General features: G+C 43.4%; 1 protein-coding gene across 1 annotated transcript in view; it reads right to left on the bottom strand.

Annotated features, from left to right (window-relative positions):
* Positions 1-19,600, bottom strand: part of ADAMTS12 (ADAM metallopeptidase with thrombospondin type 1 motif 12) — a 389,258-nt gene that overhangs the window by 33,658 nt on the left and 336,000 nt on the right. The window contains exons 19-20 of the mRNA XM_005694823.3: positions 13,154-14,290; positions 2,746-2,898 (exon numbers count right to left, since the gene is read on the bottom strand). Coding sequence (XP_005694880.2) covers positions 2,746-2,898; positions 13,154-14,290 — 1,290 coding nt within the window. The remainder of the gene's footprint in view (positions 1-2,745; positions 2,899-13,153; positions 14,291-19,600) is intronic.

Genomic DNA, 19,600 nt, shown 5'->3' with positions numbered 1-19,600 from the left:
ACATGAAGAAGAAGCAAGCCATTCCAAAAACAACTTCTGGACTTTGTAAAGGTAGAGATCTTAATACACAGGCTCATTGTACTGTCACAAATAAAAGTATCCACAGCAGCTGTATCAGGACTCCATCAAGGAGACGAATGGTGCTGGAGACAGAAGCCTGTAAAACAGCTGCAATTCAGACTGCACACACAGCAGTGGGGAGTTTCTGGTGAGTAATCTGGGGGACCTCAGGTGAGATCCCTGTGGCTTTAGGTGAGGCTGTGGCATACCCTTCGTCCTGTGAGATTAAAGTGTCTCTGGATCTGGGCTTGTGGCTGGTGGGATAATGCAGAAAGACTCAAGATCAAATTAGAATTCACTCCTCTGAGAAAGTGTTTGTGAAAAGGAGAACCATCGAGTTGGCAGAATCTAAACCCTCTGGATGAGCTTCCCTGGTGGTTCAGATGGTAAAGAATCCACCTGCTGACATGGGAGACACGTGTTCGAGCCCTGGGGCAGGAAGATCCCCTGGAGAAGGAAATGGCAACCCATTCCAGTATTCTTGCCTGGGAAATCCCATGGACAGAGGAGCCTGGCGGGCTACAGTCCATGGGGTCACTAAAGAGCCTGACAAGACTCAGCAACTAAAACAACAAAAACAACAAACTCTGGATATTTAAAGGTAAAAGCAGGGGTATGTTTTCCTACTCTAGGCTTGGAGGTCTGCCTCTGAGTAAGTTTAAGAGTCCCAGCAGAACAGTGCAACTAAGATGCCCTTCAAATCTTTCCTAGTACATGATTTAGACTTCAGACATCCAAACGGGCTGGCTAATAATGTGGCAGTCAAAAATTTAGTCACCGAAATTTAGTGTCATTCAGGAACCAAAGTCTAGGATAAAATTTAAATCTCTAGGATAAATGGAAGTCCCGCATTCAATATTCCTATTGATAGAAAAAAAAACAGACGTCAGGGCAATTGACTTTCAGGAGTTAAATGGGGTCTTTGACCTAAGGTTCATCTATTATCCTGAGAGAGGACATAGGACAGTACTGACAGGGATGGAGTAACTCCGAGGATTTGAGTTTAGACATGGTGCTCGCCACGTTCTGGCAGAATTTGGTGATGTGTCCAAGATAGCTTCTATAACACACCAGGAGTGGCACAGGGGTTAATAAGTGTATCGGCAAGCCTCCTGGCCATGACAGAGAAGAGACCCAGAGGCTGACAGGGCAGGGATGAGCTGCCAGAGCAGGGCTTCCTTCAGGGGGTCTGACCCCAAGCTACTGGCTCTCCCATTCCGGTTTTATATCAGCTAGAATTCCTGGAATTTTACACTGGACTGACCTTTTTAAAAGTGTGAGCTATTTCACACATCTGTCCTTTTTATGAGCCATGTAATTTCCAAGGAAAGGATTAGTCCCAGTGACGGGAAAGTGGAACTTTAGGACTTGGTCAACATTTGGCAAGGTCAGGGACAGGAATGTTTCTTGAAATTTTTCTGGATAGGAAAGGAATTTGTAGATAGGCATTTGGTCCCTTTTGAAATTTGTTATGAGTTGGAAGAGAGAGAAAAAAAAAAAACAGAAACAGCATTCATTCCTTAAAGAAAAATTGTATGAGAACAGAAGAAAGGCAGGTTGGCAGGAACCAAAGAAATGTGTGGTGCTTTTCTCAGGGAGTAGCCATACTTTCTCTCTCTTGCCAAAGATCAGAGTCTTTCTTTGGGAAAGGGGCCTATTGCAGATTAATGACAGAGCCCGCTCCTGTCTGTCAGGTAAGCCTGCCAGGAGAACCAGAGACGGCCAGTGAGACACCTCATGGTCCTGCTTGTCTGGGGACCTGAGTTTTCCACCAGATGAGGGTGCTAACAGATGCCAGCCTCCCCAAACTTCTGGGCAGATCTTTCTCCTTCTGAGTTAAGGCCATCAAGGGAAACTGGCTCCTCAGAGAGAAGACAGGTGCCTACAAGGTGTCTTGGTGTGAGGGGGTATGGGGGGTGTGCTTGGCAACAGAGGATGTATCCACAGCTCACACCTCTGCACCCCTCCTGCCAAGTGGCTCTGAATCCCACCCCGACCGGTGTCTCTATGACCTGGGTGCATCTGTATCCTCCAGGGGCTGGCTCAGCCCCATCACGGTGACAGGCAGTCTGGGCCTGATTGCTGCCCAGAAAAACCAAGGCCAACCAATCCTAAGACCTGACAAAGCCTTTCACCAGGGCCTATACAGTCAGCACAGAGAAATGAGTAACCACTCTAGGTTAGCAAGGACAGGAACATTGCACTTCAAAGAGATCAATATAGGAAAGACGCTTTTAAAGACCAAGCTTTGATGTTTCAGCTTTCTTTTCATTTTGAGTCTGGCAGATTCCATGCTTTGTGAGCAGCTGCTGAACCATGATTTAATTACATGTGCTCATGTATCATTATTAATTATAATGTTCAGTTTAAGCAATTTAGAAATAGTGTTGCAGGCTGGACAAGCAAATTAAATTACACAAATTTAACTTCTTTCTTTCTCAGTTTATCCGGTAAGGGAGGACAAGCGGATAAAAACACGTGGGCTAATGAAAACTCCATGCTTGCTCTAAGGCTACTGTGTAGCTGAAAGTAGGCTTATGACAACACCTGTGGTTCACTCATCTGCCAGTTTATCACAGAAAAGGGAAGAAAGGAGGCAGGAAGGGAAGCAGGAAAGCTACTATAGCAAATGGTGTAAGTCCCTCCGCCTCCGCCTCCCAAAACACGGCTGAGCTGATCAATTACCTTGCTCCAGTTTCCCACTTTCCAGCCAGCGCAGGGACGGAGGTGGCACCTCTTGGCCGGGTCTGGCCTCTGCAGGGCGGCACAGTCTGAATCCACCTGGGTGCTGCACTGCACGCTCCGCCAGTAGGTCCCCAGCCCGCACGTGGTGGAGCACTGCCCGGGGAGAAGGTAGAGATGACAGAGGCTCAGGGCTGCTTCCTCACGTACACCCCACCCCACCCCACCCCACCCTGGAGGCAGGGGTGCTCCATCTTGGCTACTCACTAAACCTGCCTGTAGAGCTTCAGAAACTTACCAGCGCTGGGGCTCCAGCCCCAAACAATCTGAATGGCTGAGGGCAGGGCTCAGGCAGGAGTAGTTAAAAAAACAAACCCCAGGTGATTCTAATAAGGAGCCAGGTTGAGAATCTGTGATTTCTATGTGGGAGGAAAACCCAGTGCAAATGGAAATTTGCTTCCCTTTAAAAAGTATCCTGGCCGGAAGGTCTATGGAATGACTACGAGCTACAGGCACACTGCTGCATTTCATCAACGCTGTTCATGGGAAGGGAAGAGTAGAAACTAGCCTAGGTCAACAGGTTTTTCAACTGGCTCATTTATGGAGGTAAATGGGCTTCCCTGGTGGCTCAGTGGTAAAGAATCAGCCTGGCAATGCAGGAGAGGTGGCTTCGATCCCTGGGTCAGGAAGGTCCCTTGAAGAAGGAAATGGCAACTCACTCCAGTGTTCCTACTAGAAAATCCCATGGATGGAGGCGTCTACAGGCAGACTACAGTCCATGAGTCACAAAGAGTCAGACACAACTGAGCAACTGAGCACTGTATTATGTGTGTATATATACTAGTGAGCCACCAGGGAAGTACATTTATCTCCATAAATGAGCCAGTTGAAAAAACTGTTGACCTAGGCCATTTTCTACTCTTCTCTTTCCATGAACAGCATTGATGAAATGCAGCAGCATGCCTATAGCTTGTAGTCATTCCACAGACCTGTGTGTGTGTGTGTGTATACATAATACATATATACACATAATTCATATATATACATAGTACATATATACACATATACATAATACATATATATATATAATATGAAAGTGATAGTCACTCAGTCATGTCTGACATTTTGTGACCCCATGGACTGAATTCTCCAGGCCAGAATACTGGAGTGGGTAGCCTTTCCCTTCTCCAGGGGATCTTCCCAACCCAGGGATTGAATCCAGTTCTCCCACATTGCAGGAGGATTCTTTAAGAAAGCTGAGCCACCAGGGAAACCCAAGAATACTGGAATGGGCAGCCTATCCCTTCTCCAGGGTATCTTCCCGAGCCAGAAATGAAACTGGGGTCTCCTACATGGCAGGCAGATTCTTAACCAGCTGAGCTACCAGGGAAGCCCATATATATAATATATATTAGAGATAATAACAGCTGAAGTGCATAGACTCATTGCACTAGTGGCCCCACTGTTCACACCCATGCTATTTGCAATGGACTTCACAGCTCCTCTCATCAAATGATAGAATGTATTTCCCCAGTTGTTGAATCAGGACTGTTATTTCACTTTTCTTTTGCCAAGAAATTGCAGTGGATGATGCTGTGCAAGTTCTTAAGAAATCTTGCTTGTTCCAGTTCTCTGTCTTGGACCCTTGTCTCTACCATGAAAATAAAACTGGCTAACCTACTGAAGGATGAGAGATCATGTGAAATTAAGCTGGGTGACCCAGCTGAGGCCATCCCAGACCAGCCAGGCTTCAGCCAACCCTTCACCAGATGCATGACAAGCCAAGCTGAGATCAGCTAAGCTCAGCCTGGATCAGAAGACACGTTCAGCAACCCACAGACTCATGGACAAAAGTGAACGTTTACTGAGGTTTTATGGTTGGTTGTTGTATAGCACTATTGTAATAGACATTGGATACAACTATACAACAGGTACTTTTCCTATATTTTCTCTAACCTTGGAGACTCAGGATACAATTAGAATTCTGCAGTTGACTAATTGTGTGATCTTTGGTGGCTTCCTAACTTCTCTAGCAAGTAAAACTGGTGATAACACTAGGACCTCATTTATTAAGTCACTGTGAGAACAGTAGAGTTGATCCACGCACAAAGTGAGGGCTCTACAAATGCTGCCTATTAAACATAGCACTGTAGCTGAAGCTCCAATACTTTAGTCACCTGATGTGCAGAGCTGACTCTTTAGAGAAGACTCTGATGCTAGGAAAGATTTAAGGCAGGAGGAGAACGGGACGACAGAGAATGAGATGGTTGGATGACATCACCAACTCAATGGACATGCGTTTGAGCAAGCTCTGGGAGATAGTGAAGGACAGGAAAGCCTGGCATGCTGCAGTCCATGGGTAGCAAAGAGTCGGACACAGCTGAGCGACTGAATAACAACAACAACACACACAGCACATAACAACACACATAGCACACCAGCCAAGTCAGCATTATGAGTCCTGCTTTCCAGATTTCTGGGGCCCAGAGAGCTTAGCAGTCATGCTTGAGGTCACACAGACACTATAATGTTAATTTTACACCATGGCAAGGAGAAAAACAGTGTTTGTTACAAACCCAGGACAGGAGCTAGTGAGACCAAATTTCCAGGTTAGTGATGACCCTGGTACATCTCAAGTGATGTCTGTAGCTCTTTGTGCCATATTTACGTGGTAAATAAACATGTATCTCTGGGGCTCTGAGTCTGGTCCTGTAGGGTTCAGATGTGCGCAGACATTTGTTTAATTCCTTTTTGACAATTTCTATTTAGGCAGCAAACGAGTCCAAAGACAAAGATGACAGGAGGACATTCATAGAATGCAGTAAGCAAAAGGGGATTCCACTGATCGTCTCTTATGTCGGTTTAAAATTGGGAGTGGGCTGCAGAGAACAGAAGATCCCAAGGAGGGAGAGGAATAGCTTCTCTTTGTCCTGGGAACCTTCTCCCTTGTTACAGCCAGTGACCCTGTGATAACTGATTTACCAGGTCAAGGAGCAGGTATTGGGGTGTTCAGAACTGGAACTGCCGTGCAGGGCTATATCAGAATCAAGTGAAAACTGCTGTGAAAGGCTGTGGAAAATTATAGTCACTTCCATTTACACGACTGCACAGCATACAATTCACTGACTGGCCCAGGGCATCTGACTGAATGAAGAGGCCGTGAGATGAGAAGTGATCTTCTGTTGCAATGAGATCCGCACCCATGCACACTGTGAAGCTCCTGAGTTTTCCGTCTTGTAATATATCTCAAAGCAAATACTTACTGAGCACTTCCTATATGCCTGACACTCTTCTACACAGTTATTCCTCTTATTTCATAATAATCGTATGAATCAGACATTGTCATCCTCATTTTAAAAATGAGAAAATGGGTGTGGAGAGAACATACAGAGTAAGTGATGGAGCTAATACTCAAACCCAGAATGTCTGCTTTCAAGTTTTATGTCTATACACAATATGAACTTGGTTTTGGTGGCTTAGATGGTAAAGAATCTGCCTGCAGTGCAGGAGCCCTGGGCTTGATCCCTGGGTCAAGAAGATCCCCTGGAAAAGGGATTGGCTACCCATTCCAGTATTCTTGCCTGGAGAATCCCATGGACAGAGGAGCCTGGTGGGTTATAGTCCATGGGTTCATAAAGAATCAGACATACACATTTAATATTTGAAATCACAAGTAGTTAGAGGAATATTCTGTGAACAGCCCTTCAGCACAGGACAGAAAGTGGGAGGACAAGGTGAGAGAGATTTCTGATTGAATGCTAAGGAACTTTAGAACTTACTTCCAATATTAACAGCAAGAAAGTCTTTACGGAAGAAGCAGCTCAAAGCTTGATACTGAAGAACAGGTAGGATTTATTAATAAAAGAAGGAGAAGGAAATTTCAGGCAGAGAAAACCATGGAAACAAAGGCACTGAGCTGAGATGAGCAGAAGGTTTAGTGGAAACAGAGCAGTTGAGATTTGCTAGGCTTAGGTGGCTGAAGGCATAGGACATAGTATGTTGAAAGCTGAATTATTCAAGGATGTGAAGGCTGTTGGATATTAGAGTGGACTTTATATGATCTGATATGCAATGAAGAGACATTAGCAATTTATGATTAGGTGTTTGGAATGATTAGGAAATTCCTTTCGGAAGAGTAATATGGCAACACATTGCTTGTGATGATATGTGGAAAGCATTGGGGAGAGGAGAGATAGTAAGTACCCAGACCAGCAAGGGCAAGGGTCCTAACAAGAGTAGCAACCGAGCGTCCACCATTCTCGACCACTGTGGCTCTATCGGCATTTTGGATTTCCCACAACGTCACAGGACCCTCGTGATCTGTGGCTCCTAGACTCTGAATGCTGGCATCAGCCCCTCCGCCAGCACAGTATTAAACAAAGCATCCCTGCTTTTTTTTTTATATGCCACCCAGCAGCAGACTGGAAAACACGGGGCCTAAATGAGCAGGAAATACAGAGATGACAGACACGATGTTTTTATTTCCTGTTCATTGAGGCCTCCCCAGTGGCTCAGTGGTAAAGAAACTGCCTGCAAAGCAGGAGACGTGGGTTCAATCCCTGGGTTGGGAAGATCCCTGGAGAAGGAAATGGCAACCCACTCCAGTATTCTTTTTTTTAATTAATTGATTTATTTTAATTGGAGACTAATTACTTTACAATATTCTGGTTGTTTTCACCATACATCAACATGAATCAGCCACAGGTGTACAGATGTCTCCCGATCCTGAACCCCCTTCCCACCTCCCTCCCCACCCCATCCCTCTGGGTTGTTCCAGAGCACCAGCTTTGAGTGCCCTGCTTCATGCATCGAACTTGCACGGGACATTTATTTAACACATGGTAATATACATGTTTCAATGCTATTCTCTGGTATCGTCCCACCCTCTCCTTCCACGGAGTCAAAAAGTCTGTTTTTTACATCTGTGTCTCTTTTGCTGTCTTGCATATAGGGTCATCATTACTATCTTTCTAAATTCCATATATATGTGTTAATATATACCGTATTGGTGTTTCTCTTTCTGACTTACTTCACTCTGTATAATAGGCTCCAGTTTCGTCCACCTTATTAGAACTGACTCAAATGCAGTCTTTTTTTTTTATATATATAGCTGAGTAATATTCCATTGTATATATGTACCACAACTTCCTTATCCATTCCTCTGGCGATGGACATCTAGGTTGCTTCCATGTCCTAGCTACTGTAAACAGTGCTGCAATGAACATCCCACTCCAGTGTTCTTGCCTGGAGACCCCCATGACAGAGGAGCCTGGCGGGCTACAGTCCATGGGGTGGCAAAAGAGTTGTACATGACGGAGCAACTAAACAAGTAAACAGGAAATGAAGAGAAGATGACAGACATGATGAGAGGACAGACACAGACCCAAAAAACTGTGAGGGTTTTTCTAGTAGGACAGGGAAGCCCGATATCAGTAGTTATCCTGGGCTTCCTAAGGTGTAGTGGCTGAGTGGCCAATGAGACCGTTCTAGGGAGGGACAATCCTGAAGAAACAACTTCAGAGATGGGTAGAATAAAAAATCAGGGGACAGTGGAAATTCACAACCCAGAGTTTTCATTCTGAATCCTGATCCTCTCAGACAGTTCTGTGTATTAAACATTTTGTCTCAAAAGACGCTTAAAGGGCGCAGGCACCAAGCCCAGTCATGTAGGGGACTCCTGCCAAATGTCGACTTCTAGTCTCATATTACCCTTGTAGCTTTAAAAACCTCTGCTGCTGCTGCTGCTGCTAAGTCATTTCAGTCGTGTCTGACTCTGTAAGACCCCATAGAAGGCAGCCCACCAGGCTCCCCCATCCCTGGGATTCTCCACGCAAGAACACTGGAGTGGGTTGCCATTTCCTTCTCCAATGCATGAAAGTGAAAAGTGAAAGTGAAGTCACTCAGTCGTGTCCAACTCCTAGCGACCCCATGAACTGCAGCCTACCAGGCTCCTCCGTCCATGGGATTTTCCAGGCAAGAGTGCTGGAGTGGGGGCCATTGCCTTCTTTGAAAAACCTCTGCAGTCTGGGCCAACTCCCTTTTTCCAGCCAAACTGCCTAGATTAATAGTTCCCAACAGCTCCACCATGGTTGCCAAATATTGGGTGAGCTAGGATGTACTCAATAAGGCAGTTTATTTCTGTCAAAGTCAAAGGATGACAGGAGATAGAATTAATTCTTTGTATCGTGATTGCCTATAGTCAGAATGTTTCAATTAACCTCTGGGCTTAAACAGTCATTGGAATTGATAGGTACTTCCATTTAGGTTTACTCTGTTTGAATATAATAACTTCTCACTAGATCAATTAACACTTGCCAGTTAATTAACATATATTAAATATCCTCAGGACAAAAGCATTAAAACACATTTACATAAGAGGATGGGAAAGGAAACTAATTTCTAGGTCATTCAAAGCTACTTTTTAATGAAACTTTTGTAATGTATTATTCTGTGGACTGAGAAGAGCTCTCCATCTTTATTAACACTCCTAATGTGAGGACTGTTTCATCTAAAAGGGTCTCTCCTTTAGGCTGTGCTTTAGTGTCTCCTTCCATTTCAATATTATAAATGTTCCCCCAAAAGTCACCAGTGACTTGCTCATTGTAAGATCCACTAGGTCGACTGTCAGTTCTCATGTTGCTTGATGTCCATGGCACCACACCTCCTGATCTGAGTCTTAATTACTAGACTGTTCCTTACCAGTCTTTCACATGTGACCTCTTTGTCAGCCAGCTTCTTAAAATGTTGGGTGTTTTTTCCCCAGAGTCCCATCCTTAGGCCACTCCTGTTTGCAGCCTACAGGTTGTACTTGGATGACCTCTCTCACTTCCAAGGTTTGAACTTCTCCCTACTGGTCATGGCTACCAAATGCCATCTCCAGTTTTCACCACTCTCAAGAACCTCAGATAAATATACACAAATATCTGCTGGTTATCCTTTGGATAGCCCAGAGGTCCTGCCAACTAAACTCAATCTATAACTGGACTCGTCATCCTTTCTTCATCTCTGTTGAAACTCACTCTTTCTGTACATTGTATGATATCTCAGTTAATGGGAGCACCACCCATTGGCTACCCAAGATTTCAATGGAATAGTCATGCAGACTCCTCCACACCTCTCTTCTCCTCACATTCCACATCCAATTATTCAAAGTCCTACTGATTTTAAGTTCCCCACGCCTCCTGAATTTATCTTTCCCCCTTCATCCCAAGAATTCTTGGCATAGTTCTCATTCCTCATCTAGACTACTGCAGTATCCTCCCAACATGTCATATCTTTCATCCTCACTGCTTCCGGAATGGGCTACCTAAAACACACAGTGGGTCATGTCTTTCAGTGGCAGAGACTGCTAGATCCTCACTGCAGTCCTTTTTCCTCATCCTCCTAGGCACTCAACTAGGTTATGTTTTCTATCCATTTTGCACTTTGCTTGGGTCAAATGACTGAGTTCTAGACAGTGGAACATGGGCAAAAGTGAAAAATGCCCCCTTCTAGGTTTGGCCCATAAAATCTCCCGCGGGAGAGCCTCTGTGCCCTTTTCCTTCCTGACTGTGACTAGGATGGTGACCCCAGGGCCAATTTGAAGATGGGAGGATGGGAGAGCCATTGTCAGACTGGAGTCTCAAAGAACTGTTACATGGGTCAGAGCCTCATTCTCTACTGCTACCATTGCAGACATGGAATTACAATGTATTATTATGTGTGTGAGAAATCAACTTCCGTTTTGGTGAACTGTAACTTGTTTGGCTCTATTTGTTAACAACAGCCTACCTCTCACGTGTGCATGTGTGTGTGACTTCTAAGTACACACACAGATTGTGCATATGCCATTATGTACAATATATCACTCATATTTTATTCTGATATTGATACCATATGCATGCCTTTCATCTAGTCATTCACCCCTTGTTTGTCCTACCTCATATTTTTCTCAAGACCCACTGTGTCTTTAACAGAAGGTGCTTTCAGACTTCATCTCCATTGACTAACAAAATCCTAAAAATTAACAGGTAGGCTCTGTTTCCATAACTTGTTCTCTTTGTTGTTGAATTTAGACCAGACTGTTTTGTTGGATAGAGGACAATGAGCCTATTTAAGTTCTTTAGGGGTGACCCACGTTTTTGAAAGGAAAAATACCTTTTGAGAGTACTATGTGAAATGATATCATTCATAAAACCTACACAGTACATTTTTATTTCAAATATCTAGGCTGGCTGAATCCACTTCAGTGACGATTTGCTCCTGCGAACTCAAAAATAACCACAGGCCGTCAATGTTATTTGAAAGCACCTTCTTATGAACCATGTGATTTTCTCATCTGTCTACCCAGGGTTACCACATAACTGGCATTATTTTTATGGATCATATGATCAAAGAAGAAACAAATATAACAGAAGGTGGAGAGAGTGGTGAGGTTCTGATTGTAAAGCGATGGATCATAGGCTATGAAGTCTGTCTGCTTAGGTTCAGATCTCTGCCGGGTGTGTGTGTGTGGGTGTGTGTGGGTGTGTGTGTGTGATTCTGGCTAGTTTTCACCTTTCAGCTCTTCCTCATCTCAACAATGGGAGCCATATTACCAATCTCCTTGGGCAGTGCAGAGAATTAGCATAAAGTCATTCTATAAAGCATGGCACATACTTCATACGTATTCACTGTCAACGTCCCCCTCATCATTAAGAGCCCAATTAGACTTTGCTAACATTGGAAAAGACCCTGATGCTGGGAAAGATTGGGGGAGGAGGAGAAGGGGACGACAGAGGATGAGATGGCTGGATGGCATCACCAACTCAATGGACATGAGTTTGAGTAAACTCCGAGAGTTGCTGATGGACAGGGAGGCCTGGCGTGCTGTGATTCATGGGGTCACAAAGAGTCGGACATGACTGAGTGACTGAACTGAACTGAACGGAAAGAAATCTGACCAAAATGTCAGGGATCTGAGACTCATTCCTCTCCTTTTCTGAACAAATTGGATTACTCTAAGCCTGGAAATCTTTTTTGTCCTCCTGAAACTGGATTTTTTACTTGCAAAAGGAGATAATAATATGATGCTCCATTGACAGAAAATGTAATGAACATGATTTCACTTTAGAAATCAAAATAGATCAAAGTGAGAGCATAGTTTGAATGCAAATTAAAAAATTTGAAAGGTTGCATATACCTACTCTTTGCCAGTATAGTCAATTTTGGGACTAGTGATGCTGACTAATTGATACAACAGAATTTAAACTTGTCAGCTGCTGCTAAAATTCACTAGAGAGCCTGCGGATTAGAGTGGAAAGATTTAGAAGGCTCATCTTCCAATTGACATGTCTACAGACAAGTCACTTAACTGTTAAAAATCTTAGTTTCTATAATTGTAAATTGGTATAAATGGAGTGCTTACCTGCTCCCCAGGACTATGAAAAGGAGAAAATAGGAGACTATATACGAAAGTGGTTTGGAAATTAACATGCTTTGTAAATTAAATGTATTGTTATTTTTACATTAGCTGCTAATACTTCTTTTTAGCTAGGGAGATGAGTCATGCATCGTCATAAAAATTGCTGAATGATTTGAACATGTGATTATTTTGCCACAAAGTTCTCTTTTGAGTTGTCAATTTATTTTTAGCAAGTTCAAATACTGTACATTCAAAATGCAAATGGGTGAAAAATGATTGTGATGCTTCAAAGGATGTAATTAGTTCTAGAAATGGAGAAACAAATATCTAGCCAAATTCCTGAAGCCTGAAAACAAGAACCAATGTTTTGCCATCATGTTTATTTTCTTCTTACTCTATCTATGAGTCAAAAATAGTTTTTTTCAAAAGAATTTTTTTTTAATACAAGCAAACACTGAGTCCAAAAAAAAAAAAAAAAGGAAGAAAGAAATCGTTAATAAAGTAAGCACAGAATTCTTTTAAAGAAGTTTGCTTTAGATTTCTATTCCAATTGTGACTACTTGATAGTTTTAAACCAGATTCTCAACATTGGCTTTCTGAATGAAATGGGAACTCAGGTCCTCCCATAAGTTTCTTTGAATCCTATGGATTCTCTGGTCCTTCATCATAGGATGTTTACAGTTTGTAGCTGGAAGTGACATTGGAGAAAAGAGGTGATTTGTACTAGCTTCACTGTTCTGTAGATCAAAAGCAGGTTCAGAGAGGCAGACTGAATTCTCTACTGTCACGCAACTAGCTGACTCAGGTCTCCTGATTCAGTTCTAGGTTCTCCTCACTCTATCTCACTATATTTGTTCTCTTTCCCTGGACTTTTTTTTTTTTTTTTTTGGCGTTAGATGAAGAGGGAGATGAGGGCATGGATCTGATTGCTTCATTTTTTTCAAGTCCATTTGGAAATCTGCACAGAAATGCAGCACCTCTAGCTAATTCCATATAGAATCAGGCCTGGGTAAGAAACAGAACTCTTACCTCACTCCAGTTTCCAACAATCCAGTAGGCAGGGCTGTGTCCCATCGCGAGCTGCTTATAATCCGAGGCATTCAGCAAAAATCCCTCAGCCATCAGACTTGTTGCATCTTCCTTGGTCAGGACTGGTCCAGAACTCTGTGTTATATTCATGTTGCTTGGAAGTTCTGAGGGGTGAGGGTTTACTGGCTTTTTAGAGTATGATGGCTGGTGGTCCAGAGGGAGTGGAGTATTAGCTGGCTTTTCAGTGACCGTCCCTTCAGCTCTGGATGCTCCAGTTTTTAGAGTAATGGGCCTTTGGCTGGGTACCAGTCCTTCTGATACTGTGCTAAAGGGTGGCCATAGAGATGTCCCCCCAAGATAAGGTGTTGGTGGAGGTCCAAGCGGTATTTCAATACTTCTTTCCCCTGTAGCATCATTTCCAGGTACTCTGATCTTGGTCCATGTCACAGAGTTGTTCTCATTTTTTTTCTCAGATGATTCACTGCCTTCCCCTGAGCCACTGTGAATCTCCACTTCTGGCTCTTTGGTCAAGGGACTGTAAAACGAAGTCACCTGCCAAGTCACAGCATTGCTGGAAGTTGACATGTCAGAACCACTTGTTGTCGTGATGACAAGGTCTCCCTCTGAGGTAGGACCAGTGTTGGGATTGGAAACATTCTCTTCATTTGGCTGGATGCTCAAAGACCAGGAAGTGAGGATGGGCTGGGAAGTACTTCCAGTGGAAATGACATTATGGGTGTCCAGTTCAGTTTGTATTGAACTATTCTGCCCCTGCTTCCCATCAAGGTCTCCTCCTTTGGAGGCTATGGTAGGATCAGGGATGTTAATTGTCGGAGTGCTTGTGCTCAGAGGCCCAGGCACTGTGGGTGTAGTCAGTATCCCGGGACTGGGTGTAGTCAGCGTCCTAGGACTGGGTGTAGTTGGAGGGACAGGCTTCAAGGGGTCAGGTGTCAGTAGATTTTTCCCACTGAAAATCGTGCCTCTGTTGGGCTTCAGGATTCTCCGGCTAGACGGGCACTGCTGGAGGCCACAGAGAGCTCTGCTGTTGGGTTTCCTTGTCATGTCACAGGGCTCATCGTGGTTCTTGGCACACGTGACACTGCGAATCCGTACTCCACCACCACAGGAGACAGAGCACTGGGAAAGAGAGATGGCTGTTAGTCCAGTGGGAAAGACATGTTGGTTCTCATGCTGATTTATAGCAAATCTGGACAGGCCCAGTAGAAACGGAACTGTGCGGCTAAAATCATTTCCTATCTTTGTATTTGGCTTCTGTGCAATTTCAGTTTCCCATAGAAATATGTATATCTTGGGGAGACCAGCTGGGGCTCAGGACTAACAATCTACCCTTCATAAACTGAAAAGGCAAAACATGACATGGGAAAACTCAAGTCTTTCTGGGCCAGAACTATTGGATAGTGGATCCGCAAAGAGCGCAATGATTTAAACAATCACCTGATTTTTCAAGAGAGATAGGAATATTATTTTCCCTAAGGTTTCAGTGCTATTAAAGTGTTTATGTATTTTCTAGAATCTATTAATTTAATGATAATGAGCCTGTCTCTTTATATTCATATAAGTGACACAGCCTCACTCAGGTATCCTAAGCTCCATTTTCTTGCTTGTTGTCAGATGGACTCAGATTAAAAGCTAGACAGTCTGTGTATGCATAACACGTATATGACACCAGGACCTTTTATGAAATTTAAAGGTGGGAAGTTAATCAAAGGTGGGGAGATACCCTGTCCAAAGAGATAGGGGAGTCCTGGAGTGTGGTGGATATACATCCTGGATATATGGATGTTGTGGCAGGCGCCTCTCCATAGTGGTCCTTCTAGGGCATGCAAAGCACGTATGGCTAGACTGCCTTTGAGGGAATCCTAACAGGACAGTCACTTCTCAGGATTCATGGTAAAGATCTCTTTGCAACCCTATGGACCACAGGTCACCAGGTTCTTCTGTCCATGGGGTTCCCCAGGCAGGAATACTGGAGTGGGTTGCCATGCCCTCCTCCAGGGGATCTTCCCGACCCAGGGATCGAATCTGTATCTCTTGCGTCTCCTGCATTGGCTGGTGGGCTCTTCACCACTAGCACCATCTGGGAAGCCCAAACCATGCAGAGTACATAGTTGTGATCAACACATAACACTAGATTTCTCGATATTTTATTTTTAAATCACATTTTTACCCAACTGCTCCATTTTGAGCTTTCTTTTCCAATGATAGGTTAAAGTATCCACTGAATAGTTGGTTCTTGAACGTGGACTGTCCAGGAGTTTGTGTTGGCTGGTTCGCATCTGTCTGTCTTACCTCTCTGACCCTAACATAGGTCTCTTGAAGATGGGGACTACATAATGTTTCCTGGATTTCAAAGGGCTTCACAGCCATTATTCTGTGTGATACCCTGTGAATATCAGCCCTGTGAGATCTATACAGCTGTGAGATTTACAAGACTGGAATTATTATTCCATCTCTTACAAGAGAGGAAGCTGACACTCAGGAACCCGCTTGAATGGTTTCAAGTCAGTGGAAGAGTAAAAATTGGATTAATTCCATGCCTCTCCCGATCCATAGGGAAAAGAAAAAAAAAAAACAAACCTAGCACAGCATGATGGACAAGCAATTTGTCTTCTGAATTCACTTATTGACTTGATCAAACTTTTGATTTTTGAAAAGTTACCCAAAGGCAGAAACTGTCTTTTATTCATAAGTGAACTCCAGGATATTTCTTGGGATAAAATGATCACTTACTACATATTTATTAAGTGACTATTCTACCTGGAAAATAATCAGGAATGGGAATATTCTTCTCCCTGGGAGCTTATGCATTTTTCAGTTTGAGTTTCTTGCCTTCTCAGATCCTACTTTCAAGTTCCTCTGTATTGGAAAATAAATTTCTCCTTAATTTTGTTCCAATCCAGCATAATCACTCACTGATACATGATAATTCTCTTGAAATCAGCATTTTTGAAAAGCAGGAGATGCGTGTGAGCGCAGAAGACTGTGCTGCTCAGGGAATGATTAACTGCAGAGCTGGGTCAACCAATAAAGCGGTAGTGCTTCCCAGGTGGCGCTAGTGGTAAAGGACCCACCTGCCAATCCAAGAGACATAAGAGATGCGGGTTCGATCCCTGGGTTGGGAAGATCCCCTGGAGGAGGGCATGGCAACCCACTCTAGTATCCTTGCTAGGGAAATCCCAGGGACAGAGAGTCTGGGGGGCTACAGTCCATGGAGTTGTACAGAATCAGACACAACTGAAGCTGTGAGATTAAGATGTCAACAAACACTTAAACAACCAGCTCGAAGACTGAACTTCCAAGTTTGTTTTGATATAATAGTATTAATCTTTGGACTTCCCTGGTAGCTCAGATGGTAAAGAATCTGCCTACAATGCAGGAAACCTGGGTTTGATCCCTGAGTCAAGAAGATCCTCTGGAGAAGGGAATGGTAACCCACTCCAGTATTCTTGCCTGGGAAACTCCATGGACATTGGAGCCTAGTGGGCTACAGTTCATGGAGTCGCAAAAAGTCAGCCATGACTGAGCAACTAACACTTTCATGCTTGGGGGAACAGTGCTTCATAAACCAAGAAATGCACACTTATTTCCAACTAAATGGAGACTACCAATAAAGCTCTTAAAACCCTGCAGTGAGGAAATGGTCTCTTCTAGCATCTTCTATGACACTTCATTTTAAAGCCTGGAAAGGGCAGGCTGTGGGTGTTTATTTTTCTGGCTCGCTATAATGTTTCTGCTTTTCTTGTGTATGAAGAGATTTTATGCTGCATTCATTTGGGTCATCTTGAGTCACTTCTCCACTTGCTACATTCTGATCTGAACTCTCAGGGTTTTCAAATCTCCACTTTGTAAAAAACTGTATCAGTCTAAGTAAATAATCCTCTGTGTATGCCTGAACATATTTCCATGCTGGCTGCCTCAGACAGGCTTCAATTTGAGAACTGATTCATAAATTAGGACCCTGATAACCCTAATACCAAGCAGGTGTACCCTGCCTTGCATTTTCTTTCCAAGAAATGTCTGAGTAGACAGATCTAAAAGTAGGAAACTCTGATTTTGTTTTCTTCTCTGTTTGCAACTTTTTTTGGTTTATTTTGATTTGAAACATCTCTAATACCCACAGACTTTACTCTACAACTTTACAAGCATTTTTAAAAATCCAAAAGTTTATGCCTGCCACCCCATGATGAACTATAAAATTAAAAAGTTATAAAACCTGTAAGAAATAGCACCTGATATTCCATTATAAACTCCAGGCATGATGTAGGGACTAAGCTCACCTTCCTTATCTAGAAACTGAAAGTAATGATAACCTTTCAAGACTGAGGATATATTATATAAGACAACGATCTTAACATAGTGCATAATATATAGGACACAAGTGGGAATTGGAAGGTATTATTATCACTGTTATAATAATAATGCTGAAAATAATAATAGCAATAACAACAAAGGGCATGGGGGTCCTCACTTTCTACTATCCTTCTGAAGCACAGAGTGACACACAGACCTATCTTGCAGGATGCTGTAAAGCGAGCAGCTGAATAAGTAAAGTGGTTGCAGGCACCAGTCTAGAAGATACCATGGAGACACATATTCCCATTGGTTTCTTGCTGGATTTTTTTTTTTTTTTTTTGGATTTGGGTTTCCTAGGGCTAACAGATATGTTTTTATTTCTAATTTTACAAATTATAAGTATTAAATAATCTTATTCAATATGAATTTGTTCAGCTTAAAAGAATAAAGCAGGACTAAATAATTGCTATCTAGATGGTTATTTAATTAAAACACATTAGATTTTGGTCTTTCAAAACAGAAGATTATCCTAGAACAGAAACGCTGAAGTCGCAGCCCAAGAGGCACCTGTGGCCCACTGGCCTGTATTCTTTGGTCTGGTCAACCTCAAAAGAAACAAGCAAATAACAAAATACAATCATCGAATTAGCAGGCAACATTTTAAAGTGAGAAGATTCCATATTAAAACTCCAGGTTTTTTAGCTTCTCTTGAAAAAGCAGATAATCCGTAACTATGGGCCCCATTCCCAACTGGCAACTCAAAAACTTCATGAACAGATACAGGGACTGGGGGAGTTTACATGTTTCATTACCTACCATTCAAACCCATCCACTCTCCTCACCCAGCAGACATGGCATCTTTCAAATAATCGATGCTCACCATTCCTTCGCACTGGGGCATAGTACGTCCAGTGAGACAGGCAGCGTGAACTGTCTACTGTGTATACTGAGCCTCAAAACTCAGGTGCCTTTGCTCACAGTCGCAGCAGAACAAGTGGCACTGTTTTGTATTCAGCCCACACACTTCCCAGTACATCTTCCAACTGTGTTTATCTCCTTAGGAGCTGTCAAGCCCTTCAGATGAGATAAATGCAGGACACAGCGCCACACTTAGAACTCATCTCAATTGCTACTTTCAGGATCCTCAAAACCAGTTTCCGTGATGATTACCTTATGCCCTTGCCTTATAATTTTGAACTCTGTATCAGGCAAACAGTTCGTTAAACTGTGAATGTCCTCCCTGCGAGTTATCTTGCCCTCACTTGCCATCACTCAGAGATTAAGGCCTCTGGGGGGAGCCCTCTGAGAAAGAAGTCTGCTGCTAAATTAGTCAACTCTACCCACCAGAGGGGCACTGTGGGGGAGGGACCCCGCAATTGACTCAAGAGCTGTCATGCTAAGAGAGAGTTTATTCAAAAACACAGCTGGGGTTTATTAGAGAGTCTGGGTTAAAGGGATGAGTAGGGAAACAGCCAATACATAGTCTCAGGAAGTGATAAATGAATGAATGGTTGTTGCTGTCCAGTTGATCAATCATGTCCAACTCTGTGACCCCATGCACTGCAGCATGTAAGGCTTCCCTGTCCTTCACTACCTCCTGGAGTTTGTTCAAACTCATGTCCACTGAGTCGGTGATGCCATCCAACCATCTTATCCTCTGTCATCCCCTTCTCCTCCTGCCCTCATTCTTTCCCAGCATCAAAGTCTTTTCCAATGAGTCGGCTGTTCCCATCAGGTGGCCAAAGTATTGGAGCTTCAGCTTCACCATTAGTCCTTCCAATCTCATACTAAAATCACTTTGAAAGTAAGTGACCTATCACAGGTTGAACTGTGTCCCCTCCAAAAGACAGAGTCTTAACTCCTGGTCCCCCGCTTTCCTTGTGCCTCAGAATGTGGTCTTATCTGGAGATGCTGTCTTTACAGAGGAAATCAAGGTAAATCGAGGTCACTAGGGTGGCCCTAATCCAGTATGACCATTGTCCTCCTGAAAAGGGTAAATCTGGATGCAGAGACGTACATATAGAGACAGCACCAGGTGAAGATGAAAGCAGAGGTGATGGTGAGGCATCCATAAACCAAGAGACACCAAAGAATGTAAGCAAAGCATCAGAGGTCAGGAGAGAAACATGGAAA

The sequence above is a fragment of the Capra hircus genome, chromosome 20 (assembly GCF_001704415.2).
Source record: "Capra hircus breed San Clemente chromosome 20, ASM170441v1, whole genome shotgun sequence".
Taxonomy (NCBI): Eukaryota; Metazoa; Chordata; class Mammalia; order Artiodactyla; family Bovidae; genus Capra; species Capra hircus.
The sequence above is the reverse complement of the archived record's forward strand: the minus strand, read 5'-3'. Positions and strand labels throughout refer to the sequence as shown.